The sequence below is a fragment of the Patiria miniata genome, unplaced genomic scaffold (genome assembly GCF_015706575.1).
Source record: "Patiria miniata isolate m_02_andy unplaced genomic scaffold, ASM1570657v1 HiC_scaffold_7, whole genome shotgun sequence".
NCBI classification, from domain to species: Eukaryota; Metazoa; Echinodermata; class Asteroidea; order Valvatida; family Asterinidae; genus Patiria; species Patiria miniata.
Window position 1 is genome coordinate 3,292,456 of NW_024037074.1, and position 19,863 is coordinate 3,312,318.

A 19,863-nucleotide genomic window follows, 5' to 3' on the forward strand; every position below is an offset into this window, starting at 1 on the left:
CACCGTTTACCCAAATTTTGTTTTTTATTAGGCTTTTATTAAAAGATGATATGATCCCGAACCTATGAAACAAAAGCGGCATTTCATTGTTCATCTTAAAACTAAAGATATTGTGCTCGGCATTACCATGGTTATGTAGTTAGACCTGAGACGTTATGACGTAATGGCTTTGTTTACATATGCGCTTTCCTATGGGAGCGAAGTCGGGACGCCAAATAAAGTGGGGTCCGTCTACTACATAGGAAAGCGCACATGTAAACAAAGTGTGACGTCATTACGTCTTAGGCCTATAATAAAGACCAAAAACGTAGACTCATGAATATTCAAAATATAATTCGCTGGCTTGACAGACTTTGACGCCAGATCGGGCGCAGAGCCTTGCTAATCTGAAAGCCACAGCGCCCAGTGGTCTTTGTTGAAAAGCATTCATGGTATTTGCCACCAGTACGGGCTGTTTTCACGACTCTAGCCAGGAGTTGGGCGAGTCGTTTATCCTTACGTATAGGATCGTGCTAAAATATAGAGTTAATAATGTTGGATTTGAGCAGGACTTCATTACAAGTACAGTACAAGCCCCCCCCCCCTTAATTTTGCGGAGCCCAGTGTCCGGAAGTAAAGCTGATGCATCTGCCCCTGAATACTTGAACTCATACACATGGTCATAACACTTCTGATCACATTCACTGACACATCAAAGAAACAAATTCCACACCAACTTTCTTTCTTTTTTCATCGTGTTTACTTATTACTCAGATACCGAGCTCTTTAACTACATAATAATTATTCTTTACAAAAAAAAATGAACAAAAACAAAAAAGCAAACAACAAAAAACAGGCAAGGCCGTATTAAAGCCTGTTTTCTTTTGTTTATTTACGTCTTTGGTAAAACACAACTGGGCGTCGACATCATCTGGCTGATGTGTATTCCTTTATAGTCGTTGATGATGCTTTGTTCCAACTGAGCTTTAGATGTTTTTTTCAATTCTCTAAATATTGTCGGATTGTTAAGAACTTTAATACGAACGGTGATTGAGATTTTCTGTATTGCATCCAGCAACCTTTATTGCATTTCCGAGCTATGTTTAGAACGCAGGACTGCGAACCAAATTTGGCAAACAGTACGTATTAACTACTTGCACCAAATTTACACAAGTACTCGTACATGAAACTGTATATTATTACAAATTGCCCCATGTAAATGAAGGCCAAAAAGCTATGCAAAATTACAATGTTTTCCAGCAAATGCTAATTCTTTGATATGTGAATGGCTTTGCTTTTTTGAGCAGCAAGAAGAGCACACTACAGGTGATCACATTTCAAAATGTTTCTGCGTTGAAATTTACAACAAAGCCAAAACAGCTGGACGTAAATAACGGAATATTATTGGTACTGCGGTGACATAAAAGGAATAGACATCGACCTTGAACACAGAAACTCACACACTCAGCTCCTGATGTGAGATCTACAGTACAAGTCTTCTTTTTTTAGTACAACTATCTTTGCAAAATCTACGTCTAGAACATTATTACTCTTCTTTTTCATGACGGACAAAAAAAATATCGGCAGGAAAAAAAATACTGAACTATATCAAACAAATATCCTTAACTTGATTGGCAGTCGACATTGTTTTTAAACTATGTTACATTAATAAAGTAATTTGCTTGTTTACATGATTCCTTTTGTAAGAATTATTAGGAATATTTTTCTGTGGTCTAATCAGTGCTGAATGTATTCCTGCACGACAACTTCGTTCCCTAAATTGCATAAATTTGAAGGACACCAAACTGAAACACACCATTTCTTTTCTCAGATGAACAGGCAATTTTCGAGTTTTCCCTTGAATACTGAAGGATATGCAATCGCTACTAATAATTACAGCAAAAGTCCGCTGCATTTAAAAAAAAAAACCTTTTTCGAGAGAGAAATGTTACGTGATTTGTCCTACCCCCTGGTAATGATTCCTAAATATATTAAACTGACACTGATCATGTCTGTACATTACCCAATAAATAGGACTCCAAAAGTAACAACGTTTTTTTATATGATTTTCCTTAAAAGAAAACTAGCCAATACTTATTTACATCATACATATAAAAACATGCATTTCTACACAGATAAGAACGGCACTGTGCATTAACTTAAAACATTTGGGGCGCTGTTTGAAACTATGGATGCTCAAAGTCATGAAAACCATCTTACAATAAAAAGTACACAAAGTTTGTTCCTTGAACACAGTTAGTCCCCCCCCCCCCCCCCCGAACCAAATATAACAGCTCTATGTACAGAGGCGGCAAAACATCTACAGTTAAAAGAGCGGAACACAATTCTAATCACAAACATAATTTTGGCAATTTTTTGTCTGTTTGCGAGTTGGCCCCTGGAGTACCCCATTTCTTAAACTCCTGACAGTACTGAATATTAAGTTTTGTGAGACTGGTAGGGGAAAATTGAAATGTCTCAAGATGTTTTTTTTTATTTTATGAACCAGTTAGTACTGGAGATTGCATGTTCTATCAAAGGACTAAATCTTGATCTTTGCTATACCCTTTATTCATGAATTACAATAACAAGTGCATTATAATAATTACAAATACTGATTTTTTTTTTTTTAATAAAAAAAAATTCAAACAAAACAGACAATTTTCTTATTCATTTTAAAATCTGCTATCATTAATAATCATTGAATACAGTTAGACATGTACAATTTCTATGTTCAATCACACGAAGTACAAACTTGATTTAACAATTTTTGTGTCCTCGTGAGGACATTTCGTCATTCTAAAAATTGTAGCATTTAACGTTTCTTTAAAATGTGAGAGAAACTGTTGGCTCGTCAAAATGTGATTTCATGTAAAAGAGATTACGTATTATGTAAAACCAAAAACGGCATGTACATTATTAAAACATCGTTTTAGACATTTAAAAACTTGTGGCAGATTTGTTTCTTAAAAAATCTAATTAGCAAAAAAGATTGGCAGTAGACAAAAATGCATCAAAACATATATGCACTACTGAACTAGATGACACAATGCGGCAGCCATCTTGGTCTTGTGCCAAATGCTTAAGTAAAGCAAAGACAATGACAAACTGGAGCACTTCTAGTGGGTACCAGACTATTTCTGACACAGTTGGCTGTGCTTTGGTTTATACAGGTCATGGTGGAAAATTGAAAAGACGGTCGCCATGCAGGTTTGAAAAATGTTGGGAAAAAAAGCATGCCAACAAATGAAGATGAGACAGCTACAGTACAAATTGTGGCCTTAAATGTCATTGATGGAAACTTGGCTGCACCATTTTGCATAAATAACATTAATCTGCATGATCTCAGCCACAAAAATCTCACAACTTACTTCCTCCTAAACACCTACCCAAAAACCCAAATTTTTCCTTACTCTTGTAAATTAGAAGCGTAAAAATGTCTCAGCTTGTACACTTGTTTCCATTTTAAATAATACACTTTTGTACACAACTAACACAAAAATCTGCAGTGACGTTCCATCAAATGAGTCTTAAATACAGATGTTTCTTTACTTTCTTTTGCTCTCTCTCTTTTTTAACCAAAGTGAATACTCTGTGAATAGTTTTGGTGTGCTTTATTCTCTCAGACTACAAAATTTTACAGTGGTTACTTGCAGAAGGCAAAACAAGTCACATGAACTGTGAAGCAAACTGGTTTTCATGGTATACAAGAAACCAACATGCCAACACTGGTGCACAGCTTTTTTACATGTTTTCCTATGGGAAAACCTGAGGGTTACCAACAACTGCTTTGAGCTGTTTGTCCAAGTGGGCAAAAATACACTGTCAACTGACAAATGTGCGTATCAACTTGACATGATTATTAAATCAGAACAGCAGTACAGGGCTCAGACTCTACTCAAATCCACATATTTGTAGTGTAGCAAAATCACAATCTCATTTCCCGTTTGTGCTTTACGGGCCAAGTGGGAATCTACTGTGGTGCATGATGGGATATGGATCAATCCCATGATGCATAGCAACAAAGTTACGATTTCAGGCGATAGTCCCGCCCACTGCGCAACAATACGTGTGCATCCCCAATGCCACACAGCATTTACAGCCGTGCCTGTTATGCGCACGTGCGCGCATGTCGGACTTTTGTGCCCCCATGCCAGCCATCAATCGCAGCCGTGATTGGTCAAAACCCAAACGGGGGAGGGGCTTAATGAATGAGTCTTTTGCCAACAAGCGTTCTACTTGTAGCAAATTCCTAAAAAAACACGGATGACAATCAAACATGTGGCCATTACAAGTGATTCTACACGTGGAACCAAAAAAATGTATGTGGATTTGAAACAGCGCCCTCTACTGCTGTCCTTTAATGAATACACCTTTTTTTTTTGGTCAACACAGGAAGATGAAGAAAAGGAAAGAAAATAGATCGCACAATGGAGATATTTACTAACAAGTAGACCGACACATTCAAGTGTGACAAAGACATAGGGAAGAAGAAAAAACACACACAGAAAGAAAGAAAGACAGACAGAAAAAGTGACAGGGCTGCAAAAGCTGCATTTGTGGGCAAAATTGTGAAAGGTTTTTTTTTTGGGTTGTTATATTTGAAAGTTTCATTGCCACAATGTGGAATGTTAGACTCTTTTAAACAGTGACAATGGTCTACGAAATGCTGGGGGGGGGAGGGGGAATGAGACTGCCACACAGCATGTAACCTCCACGTTTACATCTACGCAACTAATGCAGCTCGAACAATTTTCACATGAATTTCCTTTTTTTTTTTCTTTTTTTTTTTTTACAGCATCCGGAGAGCTAGAAGGGCTGGTCGCTGATTTGTTTATTTTTTCCTTTTTTTGTGTTTTTTTACCTTGTGAACTCCCCGGCAACCAACGTTACATTCTTGCAATCTCGCTGGCCTGTGCGAGCCCTGGAAATTGAGATGGAAAAACAGGAAGAAAAAGACAAAAAAAAGGGATGAGACCAAGAGCCCGAGCGTCCCATTTTCAGAGAGCTGCCAAAAAAAAACCCCAGAATAATTTAGCTCAGCAGATTTATTTTGGCTTAGCACATTTCACCGGTTCACTTCCTACACCAGCACACACAAAAATACACTTAAGTGTTGGTAGCCAGCTTTTTTAGCTTCAATTGTATTTGCTTAGCAAGTTTTTCTGCTCTGATATATTGTACCTTTACTTGAACATGGAGCAATTTGGATGCTTTTGGCTTTTTGTTTGAAATACTTTTCTGCCTGGCTAAATTTGAGTTGCTTCTCAGCTCCGTGAAGTGGTTATTTTTGTTTTTTAATTTCATTGATACTGAACTGTTATTTGTTGAGACAAAACTTTGCAATATATAGGAAACAAATTGCAATCCAGAAACATTTTCATAAGTTTGAAAAAAGAAAATAAAAGATTTAAATAATAACTTGACTGAGTAGACGATTTTCGACCAGCTGTTATGCATTTAGATAAAAAGAAAAGGGACAACTTCAGAAAATAAATGTAGGAACAAAAATAAAAAAGGTACGAGCAGAACAACTCACTAAGCAAAATATTGGGGAGTTTTTTTTTTACACTTATCAGTCAAAATAAAAAATGCACAACGTACAAGTCTGCCTCCTGGCAAAATTTCATGCAAAATTACAAGGAAAAAATAAGAAAGAAAAATACTGCTGAGCGTATTTGAAAATAATTTTTTTTTAACAGGCAGCTCTACGAAAATGGACGGAGGAGGAAAGGAGAAAATGACATGCAAGAGTGGATACAAGACAACATGACAATGAATGAACGACGGGGTGACAAGGCATTGACAGGTGTGTGCACAACACTTGACGAGACAACTCACAGACCACGCCCCTGCCCCACCCTTCACATAACATCCATGACGAATTTGAAGGGATCAGATGTGGTTATTTGGAAGGACTACCCACTGCCGGACTGACCACGCCCTAATGCACTCCGCTTGGCCCCGCCCCTCAAATACATCTACAAAGCATTTGAAGGAATGACCCAACGGACGTTCAGCAGGATTGCTTTTTTCCAAATGACCACGCCCTCATCCAACCGGCCCCGCCCAACCCCGCCCCCTCACATAACATCCACAAAGAATTCACAGGGATTACCCATGGCCATCCGGAAGGACTGCCTACTGCCCGATAAGTCCTCCGGCATAGACCCAAGCTGCCTGGGCATGGGCACGGTGTGCTGACCGGGCCCGGGCCCAATCATCGGGGGCACCGCCTGGCCCATGACGGGGGGCGCAGGGGGTAGGTTGGGTCCTGCCGGCCCGATACCTGTCATTTGACCCATCGGGGGGATGGCCACGCCCATGGGCATGGAGTTGACGGACATAGGGGGCGTGTCTCCTCGCAGGGAGCCGTCGGCACGCATGGGTAGGTCCCCTCTCGCCGTTGACCGGCTGATGATGGAGGTGGCGTCTGATTCGCTGCCAGAGCTGCCTTTGCTGCGGCCTTTCCGGTCCTTGTGGTCTTGGCTGTGGCCTGAACCACTGCTTCCTGTAACGGGCAAATGAATAATGAATAATAATTAATGATTGCATTTGAATAATGAATAATAATTAATGATTGCACTTGAATAATGAATAATAATTAATGATTGCACTTGAATTTTTTTTAAAATAGTAAACATCAATACCTTGCTGAGGAAAATGAAACTATCCACAAATGCTGGGAAAACCTTTTTAAGATGTCCACGACAAAACAATTTTGGGGTTGCGGATTTGAAACTAACTCCTCTAAATGTTGCTAACTTTACAACCAAGTTAACATAAGGCTGGTTCATACTCGGCGGGAAAGCAAATGTAAATTTGTGACGTCAGGGCAGGTTTTCGTGCTGCAAACTCGCAAAAGTTGAACACATTTCAACTCCGGCGAATTTCGCATCGAAGGCTTCGTGACGTCAAATTCGCAACGCATTCGCATGAAGTAATAGTCCGGGCCATTCAGGGTTGCCACTTATTATTTTGCAACGGGCATTGATGTCCCACTTATTTGCAAGTCTAACCAGTGCTCCATTGGGTGACTGCACAGTGATGGATCATGGCAGGTTCAGGAAGCTTCCAAATCAGGGAGTCCAGTTTTTACAACTAAACAGCAAACTCTGAAACAAGGTGCGGCCTTTTAGTTGAAGTTGAAAACTTATTATGACAAAGTGCCTTGCTTGTAACATTATCATCTTGTTGGGTTTGAACCTCGGTAACCTAATATGCAATTCAAGCACCCTGTCAAATGTTCAACTGATAAACACACAAAGGTTCAAACTCAACCAGAGGATTCAGGGCTGGTGTCCACAGGTAAGGCACTTCACTATAACAGGGTTCCACCTTAACTTTTTTGTTCACTAGCCAGCCGGGCTACTGAAACGGACTCTTAACTAGCCTGCGGGCATTTTCACTAGCCCGCATTTTTTTCTTATCTCAAATACAAATGGCGTATTTTCAGACTCGATTCTGAGGCAATTTTGTCAGTGTTTTTAATAAACAGATCTAATAATTTAACCTTTTAAAACAGTTGATAAAATCAGACACAAATTGATGGGGTTTTCTTTCTAAATTTAATGATTTATTTCTTCCTGTACGTTCAGGAATATCGTATCCCAATAATTTTTCACTCGCCAGCCGGGCTACTTAAGGAATAGTTTGACTATCCCGCCACTGTTTTGACTAGCATTTGGCTAGCGGGCTACCGCTAATTTCAAACCCTGCTATACTTGGTTTTCAACCTCACAAAAAAAAATTCAAGGTTCCAAGCACCGTACGAACAAAATTCGCTGAGTTTTCCCTAAAATGTCCAAATTTCGTGAGGAAATATGTTCACTTTAATTAGGTTGCTGAGAAGTCGACAGGTGGTTACAGCCAAGCAACTAAGAATCAGATAATACACAGGCAACTTGTTGACGAGTGATGGCCTCCCTTCTCCCCTTATAGCCATCCTTTCAGTCAGTCAATGGACACAACTTAGACACGTGACAAAAGACACACATACACCAAAACTGGCGAAAGCCTTTCCCTTCTGGATCACTGTCAAATTCCCTGAGTTTTTCTTGAAATCTCATTTTCAAGTTTACCCAGATCTCCAGAGGGGCTGGGAACCTTGAACTTCGCATATTTAAAGGCAGAAATTAAATGCGGACTTTACCTCCACTTCCGGCACTGCCTACGCTCCCGTTTCCAAAACTGGTGTAGCTGGCCGTGTCAAACTGGGAATAGCCTATGGGCTGGTAGGGTAGGGGAGGGGCCGTGGGTATATTCGGGGGTAGCTGGCCGGGGGGCATCCAGTGCTGGGGGAGAGGCGCCAGGGTGTCCTGGTCCACTTCTGGGGTGTCGTCACCCAGCGACAGCGCTGCCATGTCTAAAAAAAAACACACACAGTTAGATTATCAAACTTGGAAAAAAATTGCTACATAAATTTGTTTGCAATGTAGCATATACCTTCACAGCACACTTGAGACTTATCTGTAAAGATGTCTAAGTATAAGTTACGAGCTTAAAGGGAATGTACATCATTGGCTTTTGCTGTAATTTTCAGAAATGAACTATTTGAGGGGTTAGTATAATAGATCAAATATTGTTTAACTGACATGTTTGAAGTTTTGTGTTCGAAAATGCTTGAAAAACCAAGAGAAACAAAAATGTTTAAGTAGTCTGGTTCCCTGACTCCACTAACGATAAAATGGATCAATTTATAGATGTCGGAAAATTGTAGGTAAGGGAACCAGTCTAGCTGGCCTGCGCCTGTTCATGAACATGTAACCAATAGCAAACAAACTTTGGACTGAAAAAAATAAATTGTAAATTTGGAGCAGTAGTTGAAAAATAGTTAGGTTTTTCCAACGGTGGTCGCCGACCACCATTGGAAATGGGCCGTTGGTCGCCGACCACCGTTGGAAATGTTTACAAAAATACCATTTTCGTGAAAATGACTTGACACCAGGTGCCATAATTTTACAGGATGCTTTAGACTGTCTTTTACCAACATCCTAGTAAGGTATTTCAAAAAAACTTGGTTGTTTATTTTTCTCGATGTTTGCAAATGTTGTATATTCCCTTTAACATCTAATGAGCAACATTACCACCTTCCTAACAACGAAGCAGGCATTGAACGACTACCCCTCCCCCCCCCCCCCCCCCAGTTGACTTACTTCCGCATAGGTCTCCAAAGATGTAGTAGCACTGTTCAGAGAAGGTGATCTTGTTGACGGTGTGTCGAATGTAGCCCGCCTTGAGGAGGTTGCAGGCGTACTTCCTGGCATCTCGCCGGTCTGTGAAACCCTCCACACGATTGTACAGCCATTCCACAACATCAGAACCTGCAAGCAATGAGAGAGGGTTTTACAACAATTCTAATTTTGTGTTGTAATCACAATAGTGCTGTGCATTTTCGAAATAATTCAGTATTCGATCAATGGAACTTGGATTTGATTGAATATTTGAATATTCAAATATTCAAATATTGACAGTGAGGTAAAAACTTGGTGTGAATATCGTGAATGTATCGACGTATTTTGTTCGAGAAAGTTCATTAGGTGATGTCTGACAGATAGATTTAAAAAAAAAAAAAAATGCAAATTTTGGTTATAAAAGCACTCAAGTTACAAAAACATCATGGACTTCCCTCCCCCATCTTTTAGAGACGGCTCAATTTTTTTAATTTTCTATTTCGTAAAATGCTATTAGAATGTTCAGCGGATGATTAAACTTTCAGCTTTTCTGTATTTTTGGCACAGCCCTATGCACTACTCAAATGAAATGTCACAAAATGCATTCCTTTCTTTAGTAACGTTCATCAACTGTTCATCCATTTGGACATAACTCATAATTTGACCAGTGTTTGACTTTCTTCGCTTACCTAGGAAAGCGTTTGGAATGGTAATCTTGAGCCACATGCGGTCTCTGATGTCCAGGCCAGAGTCCGGGGCCGCCATGGCGCGCACGATGGTGTTCAAGTCCGAGTTGATTGACAGTGGGCCGAAATCCTCCAATCCTACAAAATAAAGGGAAGGGTCAGTTATGAATTGTTAAAACAAGACTAGGCAGAGCTAGAAAAGCTGGTCCCAGAGCTCACAAAATCCTGTTCAATTCGGGCGATTCACACTGCAGTGCGCCACCAAGAGTTTGCCATGGAGAGTTCATTTTTCCCAGTGCATTGTGGGAGATGGTCGACAAATTTGCAGCGCGGGACATTTGAAATTGTTCCTTTTTCTGGTTAGTAGTTTCGTAAGCGTATGATTCGAATATCTGTTTGCCCTTTTCTTTTCTTTTTATCAATATGGTGTTTTTTGTAAGGCGGCAGAACGCTATGCCCCAATCTATAACGAATAAGCTCAAGTTGTCTACTGACACTCATTCAAATGGGCCATGTTTTGTCGACCATAAACTTGAAAAATGGACTCTCCATGGCAAAATCTTGGTGCCGCACTGCATTGTGAATCGCCCAAATTGATTCAGTATGGCCAACCAGTTTGAAGCTGTAGTGGTAACAGAGATAGTAACCAGTCCAATTCACAAGTGACAGTCAGTAGGTGACAGACTTACGCAAGTCTAATTCACACGTGATAGTCAAACACTGAGAAAAACTGTTAAAAGAAAAAATGTGACTTACTTTCGGACTCGGGGATAGAGCTGGTTAGTGAAGAGCTGCCGGACGTCATTGAGGTCATGGAGGGACTGACCGGTCCTGCTTGACCGTGGTACGCGGCCACTTTCATGGCGTTGGTGTGGGCCACCCACGCACCGGGATCAATCGGCCGGACTGGCTCACCTAACATAAACGAAAACAAAATGATAAATAAATCTCATTCAACATTTGCCCTTCACCGACGTATTTCATAATCATTGTATATTGTCCCAGGGCTTGTGAACAAAATTTACAAGCTTACTCTGGTGGGAATCGAACCCCCAACCTTCTGTGAATTTTGTCACACGACCTCGGACAACACGGAGTATTCAGTGTTAAGCAGTAAAGATTGCTTAGCACATTTATGTGCTAAGCCAATTGTTTTTGATTGGTCCTCAGCTATGCAATGCATTACAATGGTAATTTGGCTGGTAAACAGTTTTTCATAAGCAAATTTTGTGTGTGCGTTAAGCAACAAATAGTTAAGCACAAAAAAAACTTCATGAAATTGGCTACAGGCTTGAATTGCGTCAATTCTTAATTCTGGTGAAATATAAATCAGTCCAGCTGAAGACAGATGAAAGAAAAGCGATGTACTTACTCCTAGGGATTGTGAAGTAACCCTTAGGTGAAGGATCCCAGCACTTAGCAACAACAAGTTTGATGGGTCTGCAAAAAAAAATTAATTCCAATATTAAATTTTCACTTAAGTCTATTTAAACATTTATAGCACACTATCTTCAGTTAATCTGCTAATAATTAACAAGAAAGATGTAGCAACTTTCTCTTGTTCCCTGTCTTTGTACAATGCAAGTCTACTTACCCTGGCTGGTGCACAGCTTCTCGTAGTACCCTGACGGCATCGTCGTTGCTCATGTTCTCAAAGCTGACTTCGTTGACTTGCAGGATCATGTCGCCGGGCTCGATCCTGCCGTCCGCTGCTACCGCACCCCTGCCAAGATAACGATTTGCCAAAATTCAACTTGGGCATCCCACAAAGTATTGACCTGTCGCCGTTTGCGAGTTGGCCATGCCCTTTAGGCAACCCTATGGAATTTTTGGATGCTAAGTTTTGTTTGTCTCAGATGTTGCGCATTTCGTGTCCATTTGTATATTATGTAATTTGGACAATATTTCGCAAGCTGCGTTGACGCGATTCTACCCCACGATCTATTGCATGATCCTCTGTGGCTGATTTTATGAAGCGGCTCAGTGCGGCTAACCGAAGATATTTGCTTACAAAGTTTGCTAGAATAAAAGTAAGGCACACACAGATTTAAGTCATTCATGAAGACTCACTGAACCAGACGCTAGTTACTTTTTCATTTAGTTCACCATTTTCAATACTGACATCAGTCCAACAGGTTATCTTTCACAGCCCTAAATCAGAACAAGAAAACAGCCGATAAGTTGACACAAATTTTTTTGTCTGTCTTTATTTTCTGGAAGCAGCAAGGCTTACCCCTTCATGATTGAGCCCACGTAGATCCCGCCGTCCCCGCCCTTGTTGCTTTGACCAACAATGCTGATACCCAAGAAGTTAATTTTGTCTGCAAAAAAAAGGAAGAAAATATTGAAGCCAATGTCAGAGAGAACTTGGTTGAAAACAATGGCATAATCATCAATAAAACATGGAAGCCAGTTCCCTGATTGAAGGATTATTAACGTTCTTTGCCATAATTGAAATAGAAAACAAGACATTTTTTGTCGCACAAAATCAAAATTGTGACACTTACCCAAATTTAAGGTTACTGTGATAATGTTGAGTGACATAGTAGAGTCTGTTATACTGCTAAAAGAAGAGGCCTGTAAAATGAAACATGAAAAAAATTAATTCCTGAAATTGTTATTTTTCAAAGATCAAAGTTTGGCAAAAGGGTGATTCAATCTTCCACTGCACAATAGCTAATTAAACTTTGATAAATAATAATTCATGGTAATGGGCTCCGTCCGTGAACAAGAGAGGGCGCTTCTTTACCACCTTCGTGTGCCCCGTGGATGGGACACACTGCGTGTGCGTACTGGTTCGCGCGCGTATGGCGTAGTGCATTGTAGTATGCACGACTAATTTTAATTCTGAATGTGCGCGAAGTCATAGCGCCCTCGCATGAGCATCAGGCGTCGTCGGCAATGTGTTCAATTGCCTCTCCCAGTGGTCCCCCCAACTCTCCCTTCCTTACCGTTGAGGGGGTACTTTTGCAGAGAGCCCATAAGAGTACAGGAGAAATATGACTTTGTATCAATTTTGAAATCTCACATCAAAACAATTTCAATAAATATTGGTTTGATGTGACATAGTCGATATGACAAATTGACATTCGGAATATGTCAACAACAGCAAACAGTGGCACTTACACGCTGGACTTGAGGCATGCGCGGTCTCCGCCGCCGTTTCCTGTGTTTGCTGCGCATTAATCGCGACGAGCTGCTTCGCTCTGTTGCACTACTAAATCTGCAGGAAAGACACAAAAAAGCATAAACGTAAGGTTTGGATTTTAAATTATTACAACAATCTGTTAAGTTTTCTGTACTTAAGCACTCAACTAAGAATTTGTCAAGAAAAAACAACACACAACTTTACCAAGTATTTTGTACAAAGTAAGCACTGTCGATTTATCGATATTACTCGATTATACGATATTATGAACTAAAACTCAGCGGCGAAATGCCAAGCGGCGTCGCTTTGTGCTCTGCGTTTGCTGGAATTTGCGGTCTCCCCAATGTAAAACCTCAAAAGAAAACGCCTGTTCTTTAACTTTTACAAGGGATAATCGATATATCAAATATTCTCGATATTGGATTTCCGATATATTGATTATTGGAAATTCTGACATCGCCGCCTCGACGGTGCTTAGTACAAAGTTGCTTTTTAAAAAGTGTCACAAACTGAGCAAAGCACACCACAAGCGCAATCTCAAAGCACCTTGCTCCGACACAAAAATATTGTTTACTCAGTTTTCCTACTGCCACAATTTTGACAACACAATAAAAACAAATTTTATGAAACTAATTGAGGTTAACCACTTCCAGAAATTCCTCTTGGAAACATTTGTGTCCCCCTCACAAAGAGGCTCTGCAATTGGGTCACGTTATTCTGTGAGTAACCCTATTCTATTCAAACTGAGCCCTAGAAAATATTCTCAGTGTACATTTCCCTGTGTCATTTTTAACAACAACAAACCCCTGATCGAACGCCATCTCGGCAAGGTTGTCCGGTTTCTGACTTTCGCCTGGCCGTATTTTTGTTGGGATTCCTTTAAAAAAAACACCGGCCTATCCTAAGCTTTTTATATTTATTCTGGCATTTCCCAAACGGCTTTCTAATGTCACGGCTAACCAAACAACACCGGGATAGAACTTGCCAAACAGCCCCCAGCAGATCAGGGCAAATTATACCACCCAGGCTACTATCAATGAAATCTTTGTTTTGAGTGCCCCTTTGACCCAGTTAAGTGATGCCGAAGATTGTTTCTCTCTTTTTTTGGGGGGGGGGGGGGGGGGGTTGCGGAAGAAGCTATTTTTGTCTGGAGCCATGCTGAACATAAAAAGATTTCCTGGTTACCGGTATGTGAAAATAGAATTTGAATACATAGCAGTACATACAGTTGTATTATTTGCACTAAAGATTTCTATATTAAGTATATTTCCAATAGACCCGAGACATAATGACATCACACTTTGTTTACATGTGTGCTTTCCTATGGGAGCCAGTTAGGGACGAGAGCCCCCAAGTTCCCATAAGAACGTGAACACATTGCAACCTAAGGATGTTTCAAGCCTATTCATTTGCATTACCTAAATTCCCCAGACTTTTTTTTCTACAAGCTAGGTTATGTCAGCAGAAAAACAAATCTTTTTTTAAAGGGAAGATACAACATTTGCAAACATCAAAAAGCGAAATGATCAAATTATCACGAAATACCTTACTGAATTGCTAGGGATTGACAGTCTAAAGCATCCTGTAAAATCGTAGCTCCTTGTGTGCTGACATTTTCAAGAAAAACTGTATTTTTCCAACGCTGGTCGGCCGACCAGCGTTGGAAAAAACTGGCTTTTTTTCAAAAACTGCTCCTAATTTTTCATATTTAGTTATTCCGCATTTTCTTTGCAATAGATTACACACTTGTGAAGGGGTACAAGCCTGCTAATGCTAGACTGCATGATTCTTTGACCTTACAATTCCCTAAAGTCTTTACATTTCTCCGTTTCATCTTAAGTAGGGTCAGGGAACCAGACTACAAGAACATGATTTGTTGTCTTGGTTTTTCCAGCATATACAAGCCCAAAACGTGAAACAAGTCAGTTTAACAATATTTGCTATAACATACTAATCTTCCAAATCGATTTATTTCTGAAAAGTGCAGCAAAAGCAAATGTTGTACATTCCCTTTAAGCATGCAACTTTTCAGTGGCTGCCCTGCATTACCGTTCAACACTCCAGACTCACAGATAAAAACGGAACTGGAAACTAGATAAAGTGGTTGTTAGATCTATAAATCATTTTTAACCCCCCCCCCTCCCCTTGTAACTTTTGCTCTTCAAAACCCACAGATTTTCAGGCCATCTCCAGTCAATGTTGACATCCCCGGGCAAGGTTTTGGTTTTCATTCCCAATTTTCTGAATGTGCGACCTGACCTCACTCAGGGTATTTTCACAGCCAGTCAATATGATAGTTTACAGTTTCCGGAAAAAAAGCCGAAAATTTTGAGGGGTGTCTCCATGCTTCATTCAAGTTTCAACCACACATTGCATTGGGCACATTTTGCAGCAGGAAAGTTCTTCCACCGATCTTCTTAAGCCGTAGATTACAACTTTACATATTTTGCTCAATATGCTAGATATTTAAGCAAAGTTTTGTTCGACCCTAACCTTCCCCATATACTCCAAAATCGTCTTCCCACAAGTGGAGGATTTCGAAGGATTGAAGCTGTTTGGCAAAAATGCGCCAGTTGATTTCGGAGGATGCACTGTGTCAAGGTCTAGACTGCACCTTGTGTTGTTTATGCTTAGCCATGCATACAATTCGGGCAATTCACAATGCAGAGCGCCACCAATAGTTTGCCACAGAGAGTTCATTTTTCCCAGTACATTGTGGGAGATGGTCGACAAATTCGCAGCGCGGGACATTTGAAATTGTTCGTTTTCTCCGGTCGGTAGTTTCGTAAGCATATGATTCGAGTATATGTTTGCCCTTTCCTTTTCTTTGTATCAATATGTTGATTTTTGGTGAGGCAGCAGAACGCTATGCCCCAAGCTATAACAAATTAGCTCAAGTTTCTACTGACACTCATTCAAATGGGCCATATTTTGTCGACTGTAAACTTGAAAAGTTGACTCTCCATGGCAAACTCTTGATGGCGCACTGCATTGTGAATCACCCGAATTAGGCAGAGATAATAACTGAAATCATCTGCACTGCTTCCGGATATCATCAGCACTGCCTCAACGGAGTGATAACAATAAAGTGATAATACAAAGAGTGATTGTTGGGCTGAGGGGGTTGGGGTTAAGTTGTGATTAATGCAGGTGATAATTGACAGTACGTATCACAAATAATCACTGTTTCATTGATAATGCTTCCCACCTGCTGTCGTCGTCTGTGGAATCGAAGTAACTCGTAGACTCGATGTCGCTGCTCATTAACGTGGAGGAGCTTTCGTACCCATGACCGCTCCGATGGTGGTCCCTCTTCGGACGAGAAACTGAAGAAAGAAAAAAAAAAAGTAAAGAAAAACTGTGATTACCAAAAAAGTACAACTCGATTACCAACTGTAGCACACTGGGCACTGCAAAAATGGCCAGTTCATGCTCAGCGCGAAAGTTAATGCGGACGTAAATTTTTGACATCATGGCAAGTTTTCGCGCTGCAATTTCTCAAAAGGTTAACATATTTCAACTCTAGCAACTTTTGCAGCGAACTTTTCTTCATGTTATGAAAAACAATTTCAATGAAGATAAAGAGTGGAACCATGAAGGTCAAGAGGCTTAAAATTTTAAAATACAAATGGTGTCTTTTTTGGTGGAACTTGACCCAGGTCATGGTGGTGAAAAGATAGACTGTGGTGTGAAGTTCACCACTTTTACCTGTCATACAGTAATGCTGAATATAATTAAACATGGACACTTTGACTAGAACGGGGTTTGAACCTGGGACCTCCGCACCTTAAGACCACTTCAACTTTACGTTAAATGAGGTGATAACAGAAATGGTTATGCCCAAGGATAAAAATTTGACACTTCGTTTTTTTGTCAATGAAATATTTCAATATGAGCATGTGGTCTGTAAAATCGAGTATGCATGTATTTTTTGGGTACTTTTGAAAGAAAGACAAACTCACATCCCTCACCACACAAAATTAATCTCTTCAACCAAAAAAAAGGCTTCTATTTGTTCAGGGTCAGTAGGAACATCAAACAATTTTGCTCAAATGAGGTACTAATATACTGGCATGTCAGACCGCAACATCGACTGTCACTTGTGACATGGCATTGGGTGATTGGACTCTTCGAAGACTGACCAGCTTGAGAGGGGTGGTGAGTGACGCGAGGGGGGACATGATGGGGTGTGATTATTTGCAGAAGTAAACCCTGCATGACTGGACCAGGGGGGACTAGCTCACTGGAATGTAGGGGATGGGGTCGTGGGTAAAAGCAGGGCGATTTTCAGGGGATTACTGAGATGGGGATGGAGGGATATGAACAGTTTGATGTTGGGTGGAAAAATGAATGGAAGGGTGATCTTTTGAAGCAAATATTTTGGAGAGAAAATCCAGGGAGCTTATTGTGGGTATTTTAGAATATTCATTAATAATTGTGTGGTAATTCGTGAGGATGTTCCTCTGAATTTTAAAAGCATTAGAAAAGGACAATGGCAAGGAGAGATAAGGCTCAGTAACAAAATAAGTAAAATAATGAAGTTGAAAATTACAACAACAAAAAATTAATTTTTATCAAATCCACTTTTTTCTGTTATCAAAATTTCGGAACATTTCATTCAAAAATCTGTCTTAATAGACCCAAGACAAAAATGACGCCACGCTTTGTTTACATGTGCGCTTTCCTATGGGAGCCAGGTGGGACACCAGCCAATCGCCCCCACCTGGCTCCCATGGGGAAGCGCACGTGTAAACAAAGCGTGACGCCATTATGTCTTAGGTCCATTGCAACTTGACGAATTTAAAAAGATCTGAAAATGGGATTAAAGGTCTAAACAAAATATGCTTCTATGCAAAGTCGTCCATTTTCCTCAGATTCAAAAGGTATGATTTTGGTCCAATTTCATGCCTGACGGATACGTACTTCGGCAACAGTTTGCGTGTATGTACAGTTCCACGGCCGATTTCTGGTAGCTGAGATCGGCAAACTGAGGATGGCACCTGGTGGAGCGGGCAAACAGAATGGGCGGCAGGCAAAAACAACCCGGCGACTTCAACTGCGCGTTCCCCATCGGTACGGCAACCGTCCGCACGGCAACCACAACCATCTGATGCAGTCTTTATTGGCGATTTGCAAATGCAGATTTGAAGGGGTTTTTTATGACAAATTAATGCTTTGGCTGGCAAGACTAAAGAAGTTTCCGTAACTTGGCTTGCGTTCTTTATGCAGTTCAGAGACACAAGTCTGCAGTTTTAATAGTCAATGATGCATTCCTCATTGCCTTTGCTGACATTAAATAGAATGAGATGTATCTTTCGTAACTCAGTCTTTATAGTTTCTTTAGATCACAGGGCAAACTGAGCAAGGAATGTTGATCCGCTGAGCTCGACCGACACGTATGTCAACCGATTGAATACATGTTTCTGTAATTGGAAGAACAAAGTTGACGGGACGACAAACCGACACTCATCACTTTCGGCGGACGTGCAGAACGGCGCACACGGGAGAACTGTACACACTAAGAGTAAGAGTTATACAAAGCATTCCAAGTAGGAATATTCTCTTACCAATTCATTTACTCTTAGGAACCGAGGCTTATTTCTAGAAGCGTGCACAGATTCTCCACTGATAGTCAAGCAAAGTAAGAATACAAAATGACATCTTGTGTCCATCTGTCTCAAGAGCACTGGATCCAATGTCTTCGCATCCCTCAGCAGTATTCAACAAGGTGACGACCTATCTCCAACACAGCTCCACAGTGCGTTCCTTGCCCCATCTTCTCCCCTTCTGCAAATGATCGTATTGAAAAGTGTTTTCCTCGTGCACTTTCTCGGAGCACTACATATTCCATAACACATTCACCTGCTGTATTCCATTGTACAAGAAGCCACTTATTCCCTCAAGTGACACTCTGCTACGAAAGAAACAAATATTTTCCAACAAGCAGGTGTCTTTTCTTCAGCCGGGGTTAAGTGTGCTCGCCTTGTGCAAACCCCCCTATTAGCATTCAACTCCCAAGCTGATCGGGACTTAAATCCCTCCAAGACGATGTCGATACACGTAGCAACAAGGCAGGGAGCCGCTCGCATCAACTACGTGTCTTAAATTTGACGAGTGAGTGTGTGCTTTAGCTTATTATTAAAAAAAAAAAGAAGCCCCTCAGGGTTCAGAGGAGGGTCGAGAGGGTTGATACAAGAAACTTGTTTCCAGAAGTCCTGTTGTTGGTCGAGCACCACTTCAACACTTCACCCAAGCTGCCGAGAACCTAATCAAAAAAGAAGTTACTGTACAAGTGGGCATCCTTTCCATACACAGCTTATGATAATGTTGACAGTAACCCACCGGTCAAGTTATGATTTGTCAGCCGGCCGGAAAAGAAACACTGTCTTCGTGCAAGTGATACTTGATGAACCCTGGCATTCCAATGCAGCTGATGAAAAAACACTGCGCATCAAAACTCCGAACTCCCGAGTTCATATGCACACTTGGAGACAAGTTCACTGCCTAGAAATTAAAATTATGAAACGCGACCCGCATGTGGTACCAAAACTAGCAAACTTATCCTACCACGGGTCCCCGTTACAAAAACAGACCCTCTAAAAGAAATCTCCACATACTGATGAAAACAGATGGCAGAGTTGTGCCTTTCACTGATAGGCAAAAGAAAATATGCAACACGCCACTTTACAACAATTTCAACATCAGGAACATACACAGGTCACAAGGGAATTGAGTGACATGATTTTCTTTCTGTTTTCTCTTCAATCTACCACCTGGGCTGCCTATATCAATGCTGACCAAACCAGATGGCCAAGTTATGGTTTCTCAGTGGAACGGAACTAAACAGGTGACAAGTGACCCATGTAGTCCGCTTTTG

At 40.7% G+C, this 19,863-nt stretch overlaps 1 protein-coding gene across 1 annotated transcript in view; it reads right to left on the bottom strand.

Moving 5' to 3' along the window:
* Nucleotides 1-724: 724 nt before the first annotated feature.
* The window catches only part of LOC119746324 (segment polarity protein dishevelled homolog DVL-3-like), a 65,749-nt gene continuing 46,610 nt past the window's right edge, over nucleotides 725-19,863 (bottom strand). The window contains exons 6-16 of the mRNA XM_038223206.1: nucleotides 16,195-16,312; nucleotides 12,965-13,061; nucleotides 12,346-12,415; nucleotides 12,072-12,159; nucleotides 11,433-11,561; nucleotides 11,211-11,278; nucleotides 10,595-10,753; nucleotides 9,842-9,976; nucleotides 9,135-9,302; nucleotides 8,132-8,344; nucleotides 725-6,490 (exon numbers count right to left, since the gene is read on the bottom strand). Of these exons, the coding sequence (XP_038079134.1) occupies nucleotides 6,063-6,490; nucleotides 8,132-8,344; nucleotides 9,135-9,302; nucleotides 9,842-9,976; nucleotides 10,595-10,753; nucleotides 11,211-11,278; nucleotides 11,433-11,561; nucleotides 12,072-12,159; nucleotides 12,346-12,415; nucleotides 12,965-13,061; nucleotides 16,195-16,312 (1,673 nt within the window). The 3' untranslated portion in view covers nucleotides 725-6,062. The remainder of the gene's footprint in view (nucleotides 6,491-8,131; nucleotides 8,345-9,134; nucleotides 9,303-9,841; nucleotides 9,977-10,594; nucleotides 10,754-11,210; nucleotides 11,279-11,432; nucleotides 11,562-12,071; nucleotides 12,160-12,345; nucleotides 12,416-12,964; nucleotides 13,062-16,194; nucleotides 16,313-19,863) is intronic.